Source organism: Anticarsia gemmatalis, chromosome 15 (genome assembly GCF_050436995.1).
Source record: "Anticarsia gemmatalis isolate Benzon Research Colony breed Stoneville strain chromosome 15, ilAntGemm2 primary, whole genome shotgun sequence".
Classification (NCBI taxonomy): domain Eukaryota; kingdom Metazoa; phylum Arthropoda; class Insecta; order Lepidoptera; family Erebidae; genus Anticarsia; species Anticarsia gemmatalis.
The window spans coordinates 5,920,518-5,939,781 of NC_134759.1; the positions used below are offsets into that span (position 1 = coordinate 5,920,518).

Genomic DNA, 19,264 nt, shown 5'->3' on the forward strand with positions numbered 1-19,264 from the left:
TGAGCGTGATGTTTTAAATTGATCCTCGATCCATGATCATTGATCGTGACAATTATTATGAACACTATTTTGATGACAGTCAATCTGGGTAACTTTGAATCATTTGGGTAACATTGACAGTGGGAATATGAACTAGTTTCGATTATTTTTTCATATGAAACCAACACAATTGATAAAAGTTTGCAAAACTAAGATAAACTTTTGTCAATTGTGTACGATTTCTAAGTATACACAAAACACTGAGTGCACGTATACCTTAAAACATTAAAAAAACAGATAGTGTACTTAATGCTATTTAATCATAGTTTATAACATAACTTAATTAATTAATAATATTTATAACTGACTGGATCCCTGAATGTTTGCTTTCATGCCAGGTGGCTTTTGCTTTGGCAACCTGAAACAACAAAATAAGAACAAAATCATTAAACGAATATTATTATTATAAACAAAAAATCAACAGATGATAGGATTATAAACACAGTTCTTAAAGGAACGCAAAGACCCCGCATGCACTTGGCCAGCTGGACTCAAGGTTTGACCCCTCCCTCATTTCAGGAGGACCCTTGCCCAATAGTACGACAATAACGGGTTAAATATATTTTATTCATCTATACTAATATTATAAAGCTGAAGAGTTGGTTTGTTTGTTTGAACGCGCTAATCTCAGAAACTACAGGTCCGATTTGAAAAATTCTTTCAGTGCTAGATAGACCATTTATTGAGGAAGGCTATAGGCTATAGGATATATATATATATATATATATATATATATATATATATATATATATATATATATATATATATATAATCACACTACGACCAATAGGAGCAGAGTACCAGTAAAAAATGTTACAAAAATGGGGAAAATGATGACTCATTCTCTCTTATATGACGCAAGCGCAGTTGCGCGGGTCAGCTAGTGAGTTTATAAATATCACATTTACCTAGTATGTATAATTTTGCGCGGCGATGAAGGGTGCACAAGATCGTGTTGCCTCTCCCAGTCCAAATACTTCTGATGCTGTCGCTGTCGACGTCGGTCCACGTAACTTATCTGTTTACAAAAATAAATGCTTTTAGACTAGACTTCATACAACCTACGCTAAAATGCTCGTTAATTCAACGAAACTCTTATTAATATTATAAAATATGCCTCGATGTTTGATTGTTACCCAATCGCGCCAAAACAATTGAAAGAATTTTGAAGAAGAAAAAATGATATTTGGTATACAAATAATACCTAGATAACACATATGGAAAAATAAATCTGGAAATCTTTTTACACTAGCAAAGTCACGTGACTTAGATATTTATTTTTTGTTGCCTCATATTTTCGAACCACGAAGAATCAAAACTATGCCACTCACCACGCAACTGGCGGGTATCCAGATAAAAGCGGTGACGAGCACCACCACACCCACGATGTTGTCACGCAGAAACCCGAGCACGTTGTTAATGTTTATGTCTTCTATTATATCCCAGAAACGCTCCACTACGTCCTGAATCGTTTTCTCACATACACCCTGAAAAAACATTTATTTGTTTTAATTTTATTCTATCTATTAAAATTTGTAGTACAACCATTTTCACACAATGAGTCACACCAATGATTTTTGTTATGAGCATATTTAAAAACTAGGTACTTCAAGGATAAAAAATCTGTTTTTATTTTTTTCGTATCTTCAAAAATGACCGAGATATTAAACGTCAAAGTATGGCCTTCGCGCCAAACTCCGGCGAAGCGGCCGCACGGACGTGTGACGTCATCTCACGACACTGCTATTTCGTTAGTACTTGCCGATACCTACATAGGCTCGTTGCGCTCTCGCGGTTTCGCTTTAAATAATTTGTTTTGCTTATAGTGGACAAACAAAATGGTTAGAAAATATTGTATTGTTGCTATGTGTACTAACTCCAGTGAAAAAACACCCCGAAAATTGTTTTTTTCTGTACCATGTAAACTGTTTTATATTTTTGCAAAAGACACCTAGTCTAAAACTTAAAGCCCGGTTCTGATACTGTCAAGCGCAAATGTTAAATATAAGTTTTTTGCCTTTTGAACACTTCCTCAAGATCAAGATGCCATATCATGTTCGTACATACCTAGCAATGAACTTCTACCTAACAGTTGATACTATTTAATAAGCAGTTCAATGACCTCACAGGAGGCGGCGAGCCGAGTGCGGCGGTTGAGTTGGCGTTGGTTTTTTGTTTTGAAAAAAGAACCCATGTTTATTAAATCTAATAATATCAAAATTAAAATGTTAGTTTAAAAGTTCTCATTACACACCCTATCATATAAGACTACCTACCTACAGAGTAGATTCATGCGTTCATATGATAGCCATCAACCTGACTTAAGTCAGAGGCAGGGGTGACAATTTTGTTTTTTTATAATATTATTTTAAAACTATGTTTTCCAAATTTACACTTGGTAGGTACGTTACAATCATTATTTGTAATGCCAGTTCTAACAAACTTTCAATTTTATTGTTAACTACACACATAAATATTATTAGTAGTATACGAGTTCAACATTCTTTACCTGGGTCTAGTTGATGATTGTGTGCGTGGCGACGGAGATCGAGGATATATTATTTTACAAAAAACACGATGATTAAATTTATAACACAAACACATACTCAGACTCTTTAAATATTAAATGCAAATCACTTTTCAAATCAAAACTCCGCATCACCCGCAGTCGAACAAGCGTGTCTGTTGCGTCGTGACGTCAGCGCATAGCGCGCGAAGCAACGCAAATTTAAAAAAGCAGTGAAACTTTATAACGCTGTAACTTCGGTAATTTTGATCCGATTTTGACAAAAACTATTATTATCAGCATAAGTACACAAATTAAATGCAGTATGTGTAATAGTCATATTTTGATGTGCTGGTGTGACTCATTTCTATGTGGGTATCTCGACTTATATGCGAGTATTCGCCTATATCTATACTAATATTATAAAGCTGAAGAGTTTGTTTGTTTGTTTGTTTGAACGCGAAAATTCTTTCAGTGTTAGATAGGTCATTTATCGAGGAAGGCTATAGGCTATATATCATCACGCTACGACCAATAGGAGCAGAGTAGCAATAAAAAATGTTACAAAAACGGGGAAAATTTTGACCCATTCTATCTTATGTGACGCAAGCGAAGTTGCGCGGGTCAGCTAGTGAAATGGAAATGGTTACCTTATTACAAAACCCTTGAATACATGGAGTTCCGTCAGGCAGTATGTCGTTATGCGCCACCGGAAAGCAAGTCTTATTCAGACTCTTGCGACAACAACGCTTGCACGCGTCCGCCACTGGTAACAGAGCATTCATTTTAAAAAAATATTATCAACAAAAACGAGAAATTACATAGTTGCTCAAAGTCACCGACAGCCGGTCGTCGAGAAGATAAAAACAAATAAAAGACTTCCAAAAACATTTGATAATGATGTTTCTATTAATCTATACTAATATTATAAAGGTGAAGAGTTTGTTTGTTTGATTGTTTGTTTGTTTGTTTGTTTGAACGCGCTAGTCTCGGGAACTACTGGACCGATTTGAAAAATTCTTTCAGTGTTAGATAGCCCATTTATCGAGGAAGGCTATAGGCTATATATCATCACGCTACGACCAAAAGGAGCAGAGTACCAGTGAAAAATGTTACAAACGGGGAAAATTATGATTCTCTTATGTGACGCAAGCGAAGTTACGCGGGTCAGCTAGTATAATATAATATTAATATAATACTATTATGTTGTTATGTAATGTTAACTTACCGATATCACACATGCAGCTATGCATGCCCTGTGTCTCGCAGTACGGCACGCACGTACCGTTGCGACAACGTCCACGCTCCGCGCACTCGTGCTCGTCTGCGATAGCGGGCGCCTGAATCATAATAATAACATTTATTTTATCAGCATTACTACTGTTACCAGTTTGAAATAGTTATTCAATATTCATTTTGAGAGTACGGTAACTATAGTTGGATTTTCACTTTCATCTTTATAAATAAAAATAAATGACCGAATTTATGTACGCGCATATTTTTAAACAACAGAACTAAATTGGATAATTCTATTTGTCTAGTCTATTTTCTAATTTGTATGGGATCAAATCAACGGATAAAAATTTAACTATAAGCGTACGTAGTCGGGCCAGTCCTCTAGAAAGGCCACGGATAGGGCTCAAAATATTTCTTGTATGAAAATAATAATAATGAAATATGTCCAAATCTGATAAGGAAAGTAATAAGTTGTTATACCTTGGGACAGTCGGCGGAGGCTCCGTTGCAGGTGGCCTCCCCCTCGCAGGCGGAGTGCGCCGCCTCGCGACACACGACCCCGGGCGGCGCGAACACGCAGCCCGCGCAGCACGGGGAGTTCTTGTCACTGCACATGCACAATACAGCTTATTATTACCTTTACACTGTTACACGTTTATATTTGCTATGAAATGTGTTCACTATCTACAATAGTGTTAACTGACTTACGTCCACATTCGACTTTTAACATTTTCAAACAAAATATATAAATTCAGACGTTTAAAATTTTCTCTAATTACGTAGTTTTGTTAAATAACCCGGTCTGCTTCAATTGAAATACTATAATAATTCAGCAACATACCTGCAAACGGCTCCTTGATTCTTCCTTAGTTTACAATTCTTATCACAGCACATGTCATTATCCTCAGTCCCTAGAATATATCACAAATATATCAAGAAAATGAATGAGACTTTTAATACATAAAGTAAATTAATACAACCCAAATACCAATTACTAAAGGTTTTACGCAGAATTACCAAGTAATCCAGCATCGCACTCCTCCCCGCCTTCTACTCGGAGGTTACCGCAGAAACTTTCTTCAGGCTCGGAGAAGCAACGACCTGACTTAGCTTGCAACACCTTGCGAATAGACCTCAGGCTGCACGGCGAAAACCTCTAAAAAAGGGAAAGATCTATGTTTAATATTGACAGTACATGGTTTGTGATGACTTAATAATACTATTATTTCTATTAATAATATAGACATTTATTTTCGATTAAGACGTCAAGTGAATCCAAAAATGTTTAAACACTCGCGAATCGGTCCAAAAAGCTATATTAAATACATTTAATAATACTAGGTAACAACTTAAATGTTGGCTTATATTTGACCAAATTACTTACTACTAATGAAAACGTAAAAATATTCGGCAGCAATAGAAATACCTTGTTGTTGACGTCATAACCGCTGACACTGTAAGTGTACATGAGGTAGGAGCCGCCCTGGCTGGCGGCGGGCGAGCACTCGGCCACGTCGGGGTCGTGCTCCGAGCCCCAGTTGTGGCCGAACTCGTGCGCCGTCACCAGGTCCGCCTCGCGGGTGATCACGCGCTGCCCGTAGTGGTTGCGAGACGAACTCAGCCCAGAGTTCAAGTACAATGTGTAACCGTTCTTGAAGTACTCTGACATTTAGAGAATATTTTTTACTGGTGATATTACAATTTAGTTTTCTACTTCAAATATAACTGTTAGAAACATATTTTAACATAATATAATATAAAGAAACATATAGAATGTAAAATACGATTAATACTGGCGCGCAAGCACATACTCTTAGGCAAAAATAATAAGCTAATAAATATGATATTACAATTACAATATAAAGCGAGATACAATACATGCAAAACACAAAAATATGGGACACTCACATTATACGGCGTAACAGCTGAAAACAAAACGAACATAAATTGAAAAAAAAACAGGGATGACACAAAAATATATAAATATTAAAACTTAATAAAAAATAAAAAACTTAACAATTCTCCTCCAAAATTTGTACCAGTACCACAGATAGATAAGAATGTTTGCTAAGTAAAATCTAAGCAAGTGTAGATAACAACCTGCTTTCGCGAGGTGATTAAACTGGTCAGCAAGTAATCATAAATACCTGGTGTGCAAATCCCACCAACGGAGTTCCGCCTTGGCGAGCCTACGTACGCCAGCCCTAATATACCACCCTCAAACTTGAGATCCGTGAACAAATGAGCCAAACAGAAGTCCTTGTGTGAGTACTCTCGACTGAATACCTGTAACAATAATATTTGATTTTATAATTATTCTTCATAACAAGTCTAACCCCCGGTTTCTGAGGTACATTTAGTGTACATTCATCTATTCAATTGCGTTTTTTTTTATAAGTTTTTACGCTATTGAATAGATAAACTGCCGCTTAATGTACCTCAGAAACCGGGGGCAAGAGAGGCAAGATTAAAAGAAAATACTAAAAATATTCTGATTACTTGTTATTTCTCAATGAATTTTACTTACTTCCAGTAAATTTCGTACATCCCACTTCTCTCGCACCATGTTATAGTGAGCCTCTCCCCCGCGAACACGCGTCGGCTCTGAGTGCACTAGAATTTTCTTTATCACAAATCCCATACCTTTGAAGCCATCCATATCCTGTTAAGTACACATACACCAGTTTTTAAACACCAAAAATCTTTCATCTGTTGTTACAGTATGCAAATGCAGTCACTATATTGCACATATTTCAACATCAGCAAAAGTAGCCAATAAAATGAACTTACCTGTCGATCTTGCCAAAGAGTATCATTGTATATTTTATGCACCCTGTCAATAAGGCTGATCTGCAAGATACAATAAATTATCCATTTAATATTTTTAAGTCGTGACTAGGTTCATAATAGTTGACACTTAACAATGTTATAAACTACACTTAACAGTCGAATTGTTATTTATGAAAATAATTCATGACTAATAACTAAAATTTAGTCAGGCTTGGACAACCATGTATTGTATAAAAGATAGTCAAAACATACTATATTGTAATCAATGATGGTTAAAGTATACCATAGTATATTTTCCCCACCTCTTTACTTACACACTATAGTTGCATAGTTAAAAATCTTACCAAATAACTGATAGTAGTCTTAGTATTACTAGCGCCCATTTCTTGAAAAAACCTGTAGTCAGCCACTAGTAGCAGTGGACACCTTGTCTTGGTGGGAGTGTACTCATAGTCACTCTGTCTCTTCACTCTGTGATGATTGTCTGAACCTGTGGTGTTGTCTGAATGTGTCTCTTGTAAGTATTTCTCTTTTTCTGACTGCTCATGTTCTTTTTCTACATTGATGTGGATGTCATCACCTTCTTCATCATTATCCTCCAATTCTAAAGTGTTCATAAAAGTGTTCATAAAAGAATTTATGTAGAGTTACATATTTAGGTAATACTGATTTGTTAATATTAAAATGACTATAAAAGTATGATAAGTATTATAAGATATAACATTTGCATTGTACTAAAGGAAGATTTTAACATAATGCATTAAAAAGTAAAAAAATAAATAAACTAGCTTCTGCTTGTAAGTTCATCTCCATGAAAACATTTCCTGAGCGAAAAAGTGTCCTATATGTTAATCCAGATTACAATTCAATATTTTTTGCGTGAAAGAATAACAAATGTACATAGATATGTTTGTTATTCTTTCACGCATAGTAAACATTAACATATAGGACACAATCTTTCCCACTTATAATATTAGTAGGAATTACGACTTGGTTCACAAACAATAAAAGCAAAGATATTGTCCTAACAATATAACATTGAATAAACATTATTCTTTTACCTTTTCCTTCTTTAACATATCCACAAACACGAGGTTGTGCACCATCCCCAGCATTCTCAGAGTCCTTCCAACTGAAGTGTATGTCAGATGAACGGTAGGTTATCATCGTTTTGTCATCCAAGTGTGGAAGATGACGCCATGAAGGCTGAAAAATTGTAAATCCATTAATTAAACATATTTGTATTACTACAGTACTATACCAGGTACAAAGGGTACGGGGTACAAACATAGAGTACTATACCGGGTAGAAAAAATTATGAGCCATTGAGGGAAATATAAATATAATATTACGACCTGGTAAGGGTTGCCGGAGTCCGATGGATGAGGGCGGCCCAGGACCGGTCCTATTGGCGCTCAATGGGGGAGGCCTTTGTCCAGCAGTGGACGATTCCCGGCTGAGATGATGATGATGATGATGAGGGAAATATTGAAATTATCTCATTACGGTTTTAGGTTTCCACTGGTTAATGTGCAATTAAAAATGAATTTGTGAATGCAGTTATGACTAACTAAAAAATAAAAGCATGTTTCATTTCAGAGAATTAAGGTATCTTCAATATTTAAAGTATCCTTCCATGGCTCGTAATTGTATCCACCTTTTATATTAGTAATATAATAATTAACCAGATAGATTAACATTTAAATTAAAAAATATCTTTCATTGTTGTAGATGTTTACCTCAATATGATATGTTTCATCAGGGGTATGAATTATTCCAGTAATCATACCATCTTCCATGTGCAGTTTCACATCTGAAGTTTGTTCTCCAAATACTCTGCCTGTATAGAAGTTTTCTCTATCTACAAACATAAATGAAGCTGTATAAATATTATTGGAGTTTAAATGATTACAGGCACTTGTATAAAACCGACAGAGCCATGTTATTAACAATCAAATTAAAGGATGTACAGCCATCACATGACTAAGCTAAGATAAAAGTGATCCTTTTGGTAATCCACAATCACTCTTATTAATATATAAATTATATTACTTTAAATACTAAATTAAAAATCAATCAGATACTAATTCATATAAATTGCATTCTTACCAACATGTACAGTAGTTTCTTTCCCATCACCATCCACTGCATAAGCTTTGAAATTTGAATGTAAAACAGAACTGTGAGGATGTAGAATTAGCCTGAAATCCTTTCCTAAAGTTTTGAAATGCACTTCTTTTATAGTGTTGAAAGGATGGCTTGATAATTTTGTGCCTCTCTTGACAATGTTATGTGTAAGAGTTGATGCATGTATGGTTTCAAAATACTTCAGGTTGTGATAAATAGAACCTAAAAAGGTAAATAGAATAACTCACTTTATGTAAAACACAAAACTAAACAATAAACAAGAGATGAATAAATCCTTACAGTTTGCCAAAATCAACAAATTTAAGAGCAATATTATAGAAATTTGTGTATTGTTTCCACTCTTCATATTGTTCGTTTCTTAATCAAAATAGTGCAAAAAAATATAGAAGGCTTTTTTTCAGGTCAAATATCTCAATCGATTGATGAGTGATACTGACAAATATTTTGATGTTTTTTTTTATTATTGAATTTGACAGTTGACAGTTGCGTTACGAAACTGCAAAACGTTGTGAAAGCTAGTTAATCTGTAGGTCAATAATTGCAATATAAATTCTTTAGTAGGTAGTATAATACTCAAAAAAAACAAATAGGTACATAACTACCTAACTTTTATACCGGCGGACGCGCTATCTTCAAATCCCTATTCCATTACCTTTATCATCAATATCTACTTCAGAACTTCACCTCATGATGTCAATGTCATTAGTGTCAGAAGTTGTCATATGAGTTGAATCAAATCAAGAGGTTATGAAGTCAATATTTATATAATTCTGGCACAAAATAGCGTGGTTTATCGTAAGAACTTGAGTATTAAATATAAAACATGGCAAAAAATATTTTAAAGGTGCCTAACGTTGCGGGTTCCTTAGTGCGCAAGGTGAAATTTCCTGAAAAATTCAAAGGAACTATCATTGAAAAATGGGCCGACTACTGGAAGAACCTTTTCATTGATTATCGTCAAATGTTACAAGATCTCAGAACAGACATACAGGATGATCCTGTTAAGGCTATGAAATATACTGCGAGTATAATGGCACTTATTGGTTTATACAAAAACAACCCTAACGAAATCGATTTCAGGCACGAATTAAAACGAATCAGTAACGAAGTTGTTATGGTTAGCAGTGAATGTTTAAATGAGAAAGCTGCAGATCATCTGAGATATCTAGATACGTGTTACAATCAAGGTGTCATTCATTATAGAAGTTTGGGGATCGCATCAATAATGTACACTTCAGAGCTCAATGATTCTTGCGACTTATATAAAGCTCACTGTTCATATGTGCAACCTTCATATTTTAGTTTCCCCTCACGAATTGTCGATGTTGGACTTATGGGAAAGTGGTGGAACCTGTACAAGAAAACTACAAATTATGATGTCAACCTTTAGACTGTATTGTGAATATGTTGTGTTTAATAAATTGTTGTATGTTTGAATATATTTATTTAGCTACTAATAAAGTAGTATTAGATTAACATGTTTTTTTAAATGACTGCTACTCTTAAACTATCTAGTTTAGTTTTGCCAGTGATTATACTTCATCCTTGGGTTAACTTATATGGATGTACAATTTGGGATACAAATTTGGTGATTGAATTCCTGGGTGGGACACACACACTCTCTCTCTCTCTCTCTCTTCCATGCCATGAATCCACAACACAAAACACACACTACTATTTTGAAACAAAACAAAACAAGTTGCAAATCTAACTGCAAGCATAATCTTGTAAATAATAAAAAATCATATTTGTTGAAGAAAATGTTTTTGTATTTCAGTTCTTACTAATATGTTAAAACAATTAATGTATAAAAATCTATGTATTTTCACAAATCATTGCATGCTTCAGGGTTTTACCAAAACATAACTCTAAAAACAAAATCACTACCATTTGCAAGCCATCCCTGCAAACGTAAATAACATATTTATAAATGTTACAACATTGAACACCTCAGATGAATCATGTTATAATATTTGAAATAAAACACATTTGACACTCCTGCATTGGGGATTGATATCTTACTTTATTAAGTCTGATCAAATGAAAACCTATGTAACCACCTGTGATAAGTAAAGCAAGTAACGCTCACATGTTTTTTAAACAAACATATTAGAGAAAAACTAAACTAGTAGAGACAGGTATCAAACATACTGAAGAATAGAACACAGTAGTGGCCATTAGTGGCGATTCTGATAACAAATAAAAACATGTAAGCTGCAACAAAATTAAAATATTACAAAGCTTCTCCTCCATAAACTAAATTGTATGATTTTGTTTCGCTGGAATTGTATATATTCATAACTAAAACTGTCCCAATTAACAAAAATCTTCCTCCAATACCCAGGTTACTAAAATTGTTATTTGCTAGGTTTTAAATAAAGACTTAAAAATATAAATAATAATTGATTTTGCTACTGTGATTAAAACAAAAATCATTCTTTATTAAAAACAAATAAAAACCACAACATTGATTGTATTGAGCTCTTACAAAGGTGAAAGTACAATAAATTACAGTAGTGTAATAAAAACTTCTGAAAAAGACTCTAAACTTAAAACTTTCCGTCTAAATTAAATAGCAAAAAATACCTGGCATCACTCGAACATTGAGGTGCCTCTTCTTATTGGAATAGCAGTTGAACCAGCTTAATATGTTTATTTATAGTGTGGTGGAAATAAAATGAATAAACTCAACATAAATACCTAAACATACACAAATAGAAAACATTAGGCCTTGATAAACCTTATTTGTTTCATATGTTTACACAAACACAACAGCTGATATTAAATTATTTTATGGCATATTAAGCTGGTGAAATGAATCTGAAAATGTAAAAAATTGCAACCTCACACTTATTAGATGATTGACAATTGCAAATTATTTTTAAAGCAGTTATTTATTACAAAGAGGCAAGATAGCTGATGTACTACAAAGTATTAGTAAATGTATCATAAACAGGTTATTGCAGAGATATTGATTACAACAAATGAAAAATCAATGACAGCCATTCTAATAAAGTTCAAATGGTATTTGCAAATCATTGTACCAGTTCAATTTTTATTTATATTAAACTAAGTTACTTAAATAAACATGAATTTACCACTGCAATCAATGAAATACAAACTTGCATAAAAATCGAAAAATGAGATTTGAAATAATTTATTTTATCACATAGATTCAGACTTTGCTTACAGTTATAATACGATACATCAAAATGTTTTATTTTATACATAAGTAAACAATAATGGCTATATCTAGATGAGGTGTGGGACTTCTTGTTGCGAAAGTAATGGTTGATCACAGATAATATTATAATCATAATAATTAACTTCTAATATTAGTAGATATTATTTTAATGGCCTAATGCTGCAATAGTCGATAGGATAACAAAGATTTACCAACACTTCAGGTATAAATACCTTTTACAATTTCAAAGGGTGTTATTGTTGGAGATTATTAGCTACGGTTATTTTTAATTATTTGTTATATTCTACTACATTTTTAAAAAACACTATAGTATATTATATGTAGATCGCCAAAAAGAATATTTTCTAAAGCTAATCATTACACGTCGGGTCAAATTATTTCAGTTACACGCGCCACGGCTATTGTTTATTATAAATACTAATATTATGATTAATTAGCAAAAAAATCTAGAGTGATCCTATACTTGTATTGATCAGCTTTTGAAAACTTTTCCTAGCGGCGTTTTATACTCAGTTAATTTTAAACATACAAAAGTAAAAAACATTACAGCACACCTGTTTGATTGAGAGCAGAATAAGATGTTTATTATTTAAATTAGTGCCAAGTTGGAGTGTAACTGTTAAGTACTGGTAAGTATTTATATGCTAAAAATGTTCACTAGACCACTCCAACATTGGTCAATGTCAACTGAGTTTACTTTATGCCACTTCTTAAAATTAAAACCATATTTTCATTCATTCAAACTATTTAACCAAACAATGGCATGTTCAAACAAAAAATTGCTCCCATTCGCATTTTGGATGTTACATACAATATAAGGTACATAAAAACATACAAAGAAATGAGAAATAAAATCGGGTCTTAAGCCAATAAAACCATCTTTTCCATTTCACAGGAAATATAAACAAATCACTGGAACAAAACAACTAATTCTAAAATGCTTATAGTATGTTTAAGACAATTCATAAAATAACGTTGCATTGCAAATCCTGTTCCTTGCAACTTATTGAAGCTGTAGTATGATGTGCTTACAGCGATTAAGTCTGATGAAATGTCGGCCGATTAAAGCAGTATTATGTCGGGGGCGTGGAGGCCGAATTGATAAAGTCCATCGTAGTTGTTCAAATCCTCGTCCATAAACGGTTCGTCATCTAAAAATTAAGGTGCTAAAATAGTAAGGTAGTAACCACCAGTCAGTATCTAACATTTCTAATAAAAGATATTTAGGATATAATACCTGGTCCAAAGAAGTCGTCAAAATCATCGTGATCGTAGAGATCACCGAGAGAGTCATCGGAGCTGTCTTCAAAAATACGATCCACGAAGTCGGGTCGGAGATGAGGGTTACTGCGATCGTCCTGAACGTCGACGGTCAACAGCTTGTGATTGGGGAATTCCTTCTGGACCTGCAACAGAACACGTGTCAGCCACCGTCGGCGAGGAGCGAGCCGTATCGATACTATAAATTCAAACACATTCAGGCGTATCACCTCGGGCGCCGCCGCCCCGGTGCCCGCCAGGCGCAGCATGAGCGCTCGAGGTTTATCTCTCAGGGCGCGGACCGCCGCCGACACCACTTCCTCCGAGACTCCATCGCAGCCGCAGACGTCCACCTCCTGTCGATCACGCCAAAGTCGTTAGTGCGATAACAAACATGTCGAAAGGCGTCAAAGTCGGCTGGACGTACCTCGAGCGCGGGGCAGGCGGCGAGGCAGGCGGCGAGCGGCGCGGCGGACAGCGCGGGGTTGCCGCGCGCCGTGAGGCGGCGCAGGCGCGGCAGCTGGGCGGCGGCGCGCAGCCCCGCGTCGCTGAGCGCGCCGAGGTAGGAGGCGTCGAGCGCCCACAGCCCGCGGCAGCCGCGGCACACGGCCGACACGCCCTCGTCGCCCACGCCTGTGCGGAACGACATGACGGTCGGCGCCACTTTACTTCGAGATTAACGCCTGCCCCCAACCTCGTGATCCGTCTCCACGGGAGATCTTATCATTCATTTATTTAAAATTTCAAACACAATCGAGGTACAACGTACGCTTAATGACGTACGGCATTCTTTCCCGGCCGAACTTTGGCAGTGAACGAGGGATAAAAAGAGATCTTCGCTTGGAGTCGATCTTCGGCTCAAAATTTGGTGTCGACGGAAGCGATCCGCCGGCTTGACTTCGCTAGCCGTGAGTCTATTTGTGTAAGCAGGTATAAATTTAAATTGCAATACGAGGAGAAGGCCATTTCGTTATCAACGTCAATATCACGAGATCGATCGTTATTACATGTTCCTTTTATTAAAAAGGTACCTTCTTTAAAAAAAAACAACCCCAGTTGAGAATAAATTATAGGTGTAATAAGCTAGACTTGATTCAGTACGTACAAACACATACGCATCGTCGCAAGATATTTATTTAAGATTAGTAAAATATTAGTAAAAATCAAATATTTCTGTCTCACCTGGATGAGGGAAGATTCTGCGCGAATTGCAACTGGAAATGTTCAATACTTCTAGTTTTGGACAGCACTGCGCGACGCGCTTGAGTACCGCGTTGGTGATGTAAATATTGCGGCTCAGGTTCAGCGATTTGAGCTCGGACAGCGTAGCGAGCGCATCACAGAACGCGTCGTTACACTGCGGCGAGAAGCACATCTCCACCGAAATGTATTCACTCAAGGACAGATCCTGCAGTCTCGGGAGCTTGCTCAATATCAGCGGAATAATCTTCCACATTGTATGAGGACACACGTCCAGCTTGAGAGAAGTTAAACCGGGAAGACTATCGATGGCGGCGCTCAGTACTGTGCCTTGAAGACTGTAGCAATTATAAAACGAGAGTGAGCTCAATTTCTGTGGATTAGAGCCTGTCAGGAACAGCCCAGTAACGTGCGTATTGTTTGCGACTGTCAAGCTTTCGATGCACGATTCACTCTTGACTAGATGTACCAAACTTGAATCAGTCAGCTGTAATAAAAAATCAACCATTGATAAATATATACTTTAAAATTGTTTCGTGTGATAAATATTTCCAATAACAAATCATACCTTATTGCAGGAAACAAAGGACAGGCTCTTTAACTGTTTGCATCCATATATCAGAGGATTCCAATTCCTAGTGTGCATGCCTACGATCTGAAACAAACAAATTAGCAAAATTATTACTTTTTCTAATGCTGAAAGAAAACCTGTCTCATAGTTCTTTGAAACACTTCTTTATGAGCAATGAAGGGATTAAATGTCTACCTACACCAGAAAAATATGGGCAGTAGTATTGTAGACTTTTTGTAGTACCTTAAGTTCCTCAAGGTTGGGACAGAACTTGCCGACAGTGTGCGCGGTGCGGTCGTTGAGCGCGGACCAGTGGTGGTCGATGTGCAGGCGCGTCAGCGACGTGCCCACGCGCTGCAGCACGCGCCGCAGCACCGCCGTCGTCAGCATCACCGGCACGTGCTGCCACCACGACGTCTTGAACACGCGGATACCTGACCGACACCACAACACACCTCTTAATCAAAAAAAGGAGTTTTCGTTATGTAAACTGTGGTTAGCTGTAATCTCAGTAAAGAATATGTTGGATACACTTGATAGTGAACATTCCCAAGAGCAATTGCAATCTCTTATAAAATAAATATTCTGACTATAGTAAAATCAACCAAAAGGGCATGTAATAAAGATTTAAAGTGAATATAAAATAAAAAAGTTCTTACCTTCTAGATATTCCCTGATCATAAGCTGCCAAGTTTTGCTCACTCTCTCCGATCTAATGAGGTCTCTAATAGGAATATATGCCATTATATGTGTAAGACAATCTCTGTTAAGAATGTCCAATATGTTGAGTCCAGGAGGCAGGCCAGATGGAACATCAGCGCATGGCTTAGGAGATTTGGCTCTAGACTCTGCTAAAGCTTCGAGTGACGCAGTTGAAGTTTCACCAGCTGTTTCAGCATGGTCAGCAGTTTTGGGCTTGCTAGTTTGAAAAGGCAACCCTACAGCAATGTCAGCTAAAGAAGGTATCTCAAATTCAACAGTGCCATCACTCAATGTTGTCTTGAATGCATCAATATCTATTGGTTGATTTCCTCTCAATAGCTAAAACAAAACAGATTTTATTCGTCAAATGCTATACTGTATCTTTGAGAAGAAATAGTTTTTCCGTTTATTTCGCTTACCTGACGCATTTGTACTGGATCCACGTGAACAGAGGGTCCATGGTCGCTTCTGCTAGTTGTAGCTGGATAATCGGCTTCCGTAATACGCTGGACAGTTATCACTATAAAAAGATGTAAATTTTGTAATCATAACAACATAATACATAACTGTTCTGTAAATTCCTCTGTATATTGATCACTAATTTACCCACATCTGAGTGTTATTTTAGTTTTTTTTGTAACTGCTTCTTAACATTTTAACCCTTTGTTGGACTTCAAACATATATTTTAAACCAAACTAAGCTATATCATTGTAGCCCTTCTGATTGAGATTAACAAATTCGGCTTTGTTGTTAAATGTCATTTAATAGTGATCAATCTACATAATAGGAATTAAAATAGCTTCTCAAAAAAAAATTGTCTGGATAAACATAATTCTCTAATACTTCTTCTGGATAAAATTTTGTTAGTTTTCTTTCAAGTGGCGCAGTGGTTAAAGGTCGCCACGCGTCAGGAGGTCGTGGGTTCGATTCCCACACGGAGCAATTATTTGTGCGATCCACAAATAATTGTTTCGGGTCTGGTTGTGCTTTGTGTCCGTTGTTTGTGTTTGTAAAAGTCCCCGCGACACCAGAGCAATTCTTAGTGCAGGAGTTGTCTTTTTAAAAATAAAAACTAAGTCAGTTAGAAACAACATATTAATCACTTATTTGACCCCAACAATAGCACACACATGTGAAGCATATAGTATAAGTACATATGCAAGTATTTTCATACAAACACCCAATTTTACATTACATATGGAGTAGCAGATTTGACTAGCAGTCAAATATTATATCATCTTCAAATTTTTCATAACACTAAATTTAAACATGCATAATGGAACAAAATAGGCTAGGCAATGTATTGTATAATTATTTTTTTCTCTAGAGCAAACAAGATGCAAAGATTGATAAACAAAATGCATAAAACATACCATCACCAAGACGAGTCCGGACACTGTGTGAAGAGCTGCCTTGCATGCCATGACGTGACATTCGCTGGGGCTTGTAGTTAGCATCAGACTCTTCAACTGGCTGATGCCAGCTATCAGCTGGTGATATCCTCAGATTCCGCCCTCTCAGTGTCTTCTCATGGGATGGAGCTTGAAGAGCTCTAAATAATAAAAACATAATATGAAACTCACACCATGGTTATGGTTATATTTAATAATTGCACAAAATGGATAAGGCAATGTATTTGTTTCACTTAGCAACACTCATAATTATATTTCTAATTCAAATACTACATAGGTACACATACTTACAGTATGTCAATTTTCTAATAAGCGTAAATGTTTAACATACAAGATACAAGATTATTTAGCACTTTATGCATATCCATACTAATATGATGAAAAGCGAAAGTAACTCTGTCTGTCTGCCTGCTACTCAATCACGCTTAAACTACTGAACCAATTTGCATTAAATTTGGTTTGGAAATATTTTGATACCCGAGTAAGGACATAGGCTATATATCATCACTATACAACCAAAAGGAACAGAGTACCAGTAATTAATGTTAAAAACGGGGGAAAATTTCACCCATTCTCTCTTATTGGATGCAAGCGAAGTTGTGCGGGTCAGCTAGTAAGAAAATAAACTAAATTTACTTGTGGGCATCTGCAGGATTGCTGAAGGTGACGAATGCATATGTAGGAGTAGGTGTTCGATTTGGGCCTTTGTCTCCCATCCTTAGCCAGCAACTCTTGATAAAGCCATACTGGGCAAAAACCCCATGGAGCTCCGCCCGAGTGGTCTAGAATAAATACAAACATTTTAAGTGTAAAATACACAAAAGTTTTTTTGCTGTTACAGATATACAATAGACAAATTAATGTATATATTTCAGGACTTTTGCACATATAAGCACATGGCAAATGCATCATTTTCAACTTAGTAATAAAAACAACTAATACAATAGCCCCAGCCGCCAGTACACAGCACCCAGTTCCTTACACCCCTAGCCAAATAAATGTACCTAATATTTTAATATATAGTTTTCTATTTTCCTAAGAAAGTGTAAATAAAGAGAAAAATAATATATAGCTAGCTACAATATTATACTAGCTATGAAACTAAACTATTTGGCTGTACTAATATTTTGAATATAATATTTTTATTGCTTACAAATGGCTCATCTAAAATCTAATAGTAAAGTAAACTTAATTTTTTTGTTAATGAGAGAGAGTCATGTTAAACAAAGAAACAAAGGGTTATTGTCTATGAAAATGTGTAAAAAGTGTTTGGTCAGCATCTGTTCCTGAATGTTTGTTTCATAAGCAAATACTACTTTATGTAAGTCTCTAATTAATACAATAAACTTTTACACAGAAATGTTGGAATCATAAAAGAATTGCATCTGGTTCAATGGTCTCCTAGACTCAAAATATAACAAAGTGTATTTTAATTTCAGCGAAAATTTTTGATCCTCTTTCTTTATCATTTAATAACTTTATTCAACAAGTAAAACCTTACCTTTGGGGGTAAATTTGACACATATAATTTTCTGATAGGTATTCCATCTTCAGTATGAGTAGGTACATATTTTATGCCAAAACTCATGTCGAGGTTTGAGTTAATGGCATCTGTAACAAATATATTTATGGCAAATATGCAGATAGAAAAATACAACTAGCATACACTTTTCATTACTCAGGGCATATTCTGAAAGACCTGTCATATATTGAAAAGCATAGTCATTTTAAAGAAATTTAATAGAAATTCATCCTCATTATGCAAGTTAATTTTTGGGCTTACAGAGTTTGCTTCCGTACATGTGCATTTTTTTAGAATAAACAGTGGAAGAAATACATACACAATTCACGGCGGACAACATGAAGTAAATCCGGATGAATTCTTTCTTCTTCTTCGAAATACATTTTGTCACAGTTCTAGATAGCAGTTGAGATTTAAATTGAAACAGCAGTCAATAATTACACATTATACCACCCAGAATATAAGGAAACACAGAAAATTTAGAGTAAATACTCAAAATAAAATTGATAATTGCAAACGCAGTCAACATATAAACCGCCGTGTTATTTTTTAGTCGACAGTGTTGCCAGTTGTAAGAATATACCGACGACGATAAAACTGATGTATTTTTTTAATGTATCAAATTAAAAGTTTTCGTTAGATAGCTGCACGGTAACTGTTAGGCAAATGATC

General features: G+C 35.6%; 3 protein-coding genes across 5 annotated transcripts; 1 reads left to right on the forward strand and 2 right to left on the reverse strand.

The window, feature by feature from the left end:
* Positions 1-277: 277 nt before the first annotated feature.
* On the reverse strand, positions 278-9,163 carry Tace (ADAM 17-like protease Tace). Its single transcript, XM_076123764.1, has 17 exons — positions 8,999-9,163; positions 8,681-8,920; positions 8,311-8,432; positions 7,633-7,777; positions 6,916-7,175; positions 6,572-6,631; positions 6,309-6,443; positions 5,929-6,067; positions 5,208-5,443; positions 4,799-4,937; positions 4,623-4,692; positions 4,262-4,388; positions 3,774-3,885; positions 3,196-3,311; positions 1,371-1,526; positions 948-1,057; positions 278-397 (listed from the first exon to the last, which is right to left on the reverse strand). Exons 1-17 carry the CDS (start codon positions 9,063-9,065, stop codon positions 337-339), a joined length of 2,295 nt encoding a protein of 764 aa, XP_075979879.1. The 5' UTR covers positions 9,066-9,163; the 3' UTR covers positions 278-336.
* A 266-nt stretch (positions 9,164-9,429) lies between these two features.
* Positions 9,430-10,195, forward strand: LOC142979023 (mitochondrial import inner membrane translocase subunit Tim29). The gene has a single exon (XM_076123765.1). It carries the CDS (start codon positions 9,543-9,545, stop codon positions 10,107-10,109), a length of 567 nt encoding a protein of 188 aa, XP_075979880.1. The 5' UTR covers positions 9,430-9,542; the 3' UTR covers positions 10,110-10,195.
* Positions 10,196-10,707: 512 nt separating this feature from the next.
* Positions 10,708-19,165, reverse strand: LOC142979021 (putative RNA-binding protein EEED8.10). Of its 3 annotated transcripts, none has more exons than XM_076123763.1 (13): positions 18,912-19,165; positions 18,572-18,681; positions 17,707-17,852; positions 17,032-17,210; positions 16,077-16,177; positions 15,615-15,996; positions 15,199-15,389; positions 14,953-15,039; positions 14,367-14,871; positions 13,612-13,847; positions 13,415-13,540; positions 13,162-13,330; positions 10,708-13,090 (listed from the first exon to the last, which is right to left on the reverse strand). In XM_076123763.1, the coding sequence occupies exons 1-13, from the start codon at positions 18,973-18,975 to the stop codon at positions 13,083-13,085; spliced, it is 2,304 nt and encodes a 767-aa protein (XP_075979878.1). In that variant the 5' UTR covers positions 18,976-19,165; the 3' UTR covers positions 10,708-13,082. The 3 variants fall into 3 exon arrangements, with proteins under 3 accessions (XP_075979878.1, XP_075979876.1, XP_075979877.1); XM_076123761.1 differs by having other exon boundaries at positions 10,708-13,075; positions 18,912-19,164; XM_076123762.1 differs by having other exon boundaries at positions 10,708-13,075; positions 13,612-13,817; positions 18,912-19,163.
* Between the last annotated feature and the right edge of the window lie 99 nt (positions 19,166-19,264).

Bases quoted from the DNA above. Each gene is read 5' to 3' on its own strand.
- Tace (XM_076123764.1), bottom strand. From the start codon at position 9,065: ATGAAGAGTGGAAACAATACACAAATTTCTATAATATTGCTCTTAAAT. The intron at 3,886-4,261 runs GTATAACAACTT...ATTATGATTCAG, and splicing joins CCTCCGCCGACTGTCCCAAG to GCGCCCGCTATCGCAGACGA. The intron at 1,527-3,195 runs GTAACCATTTCC...ATGTTTTTTCAG, and splicing joins TTCAAGGGTTTTGTAATAAG to GGTGTATGTGAGAAAACGAT.
- LOC142979023 (XM_076123765.1), top strand. From the start codon at position 9,543: ATGGCAAAAAATATTTTAAAGGTGCCTAACGTTGCGGGTTCCTTAGTG.
- LOC142979021 (XM_076123761.1), bottom strand. From the start codon at position 18,975: ATGTATTTCGAAGAAGAAGAAAGAATTCATCCGGATTTACTTCATGTT. The intron at 18,682-18,911 runs GTATGTATTTCT...TATTTGTTACAG, and splicing joins TGTTGTCCGCCGTGAATTGT to ATGCCATTAACTCAAACCTC. The intron at 13,848-14,366 runs GTGAGACAGAAA...CTCGAAGTAAAG, and splicing joins CAGAATCTTCCCTCATCCAG to TGGCGCCGACCGTCATGTCG.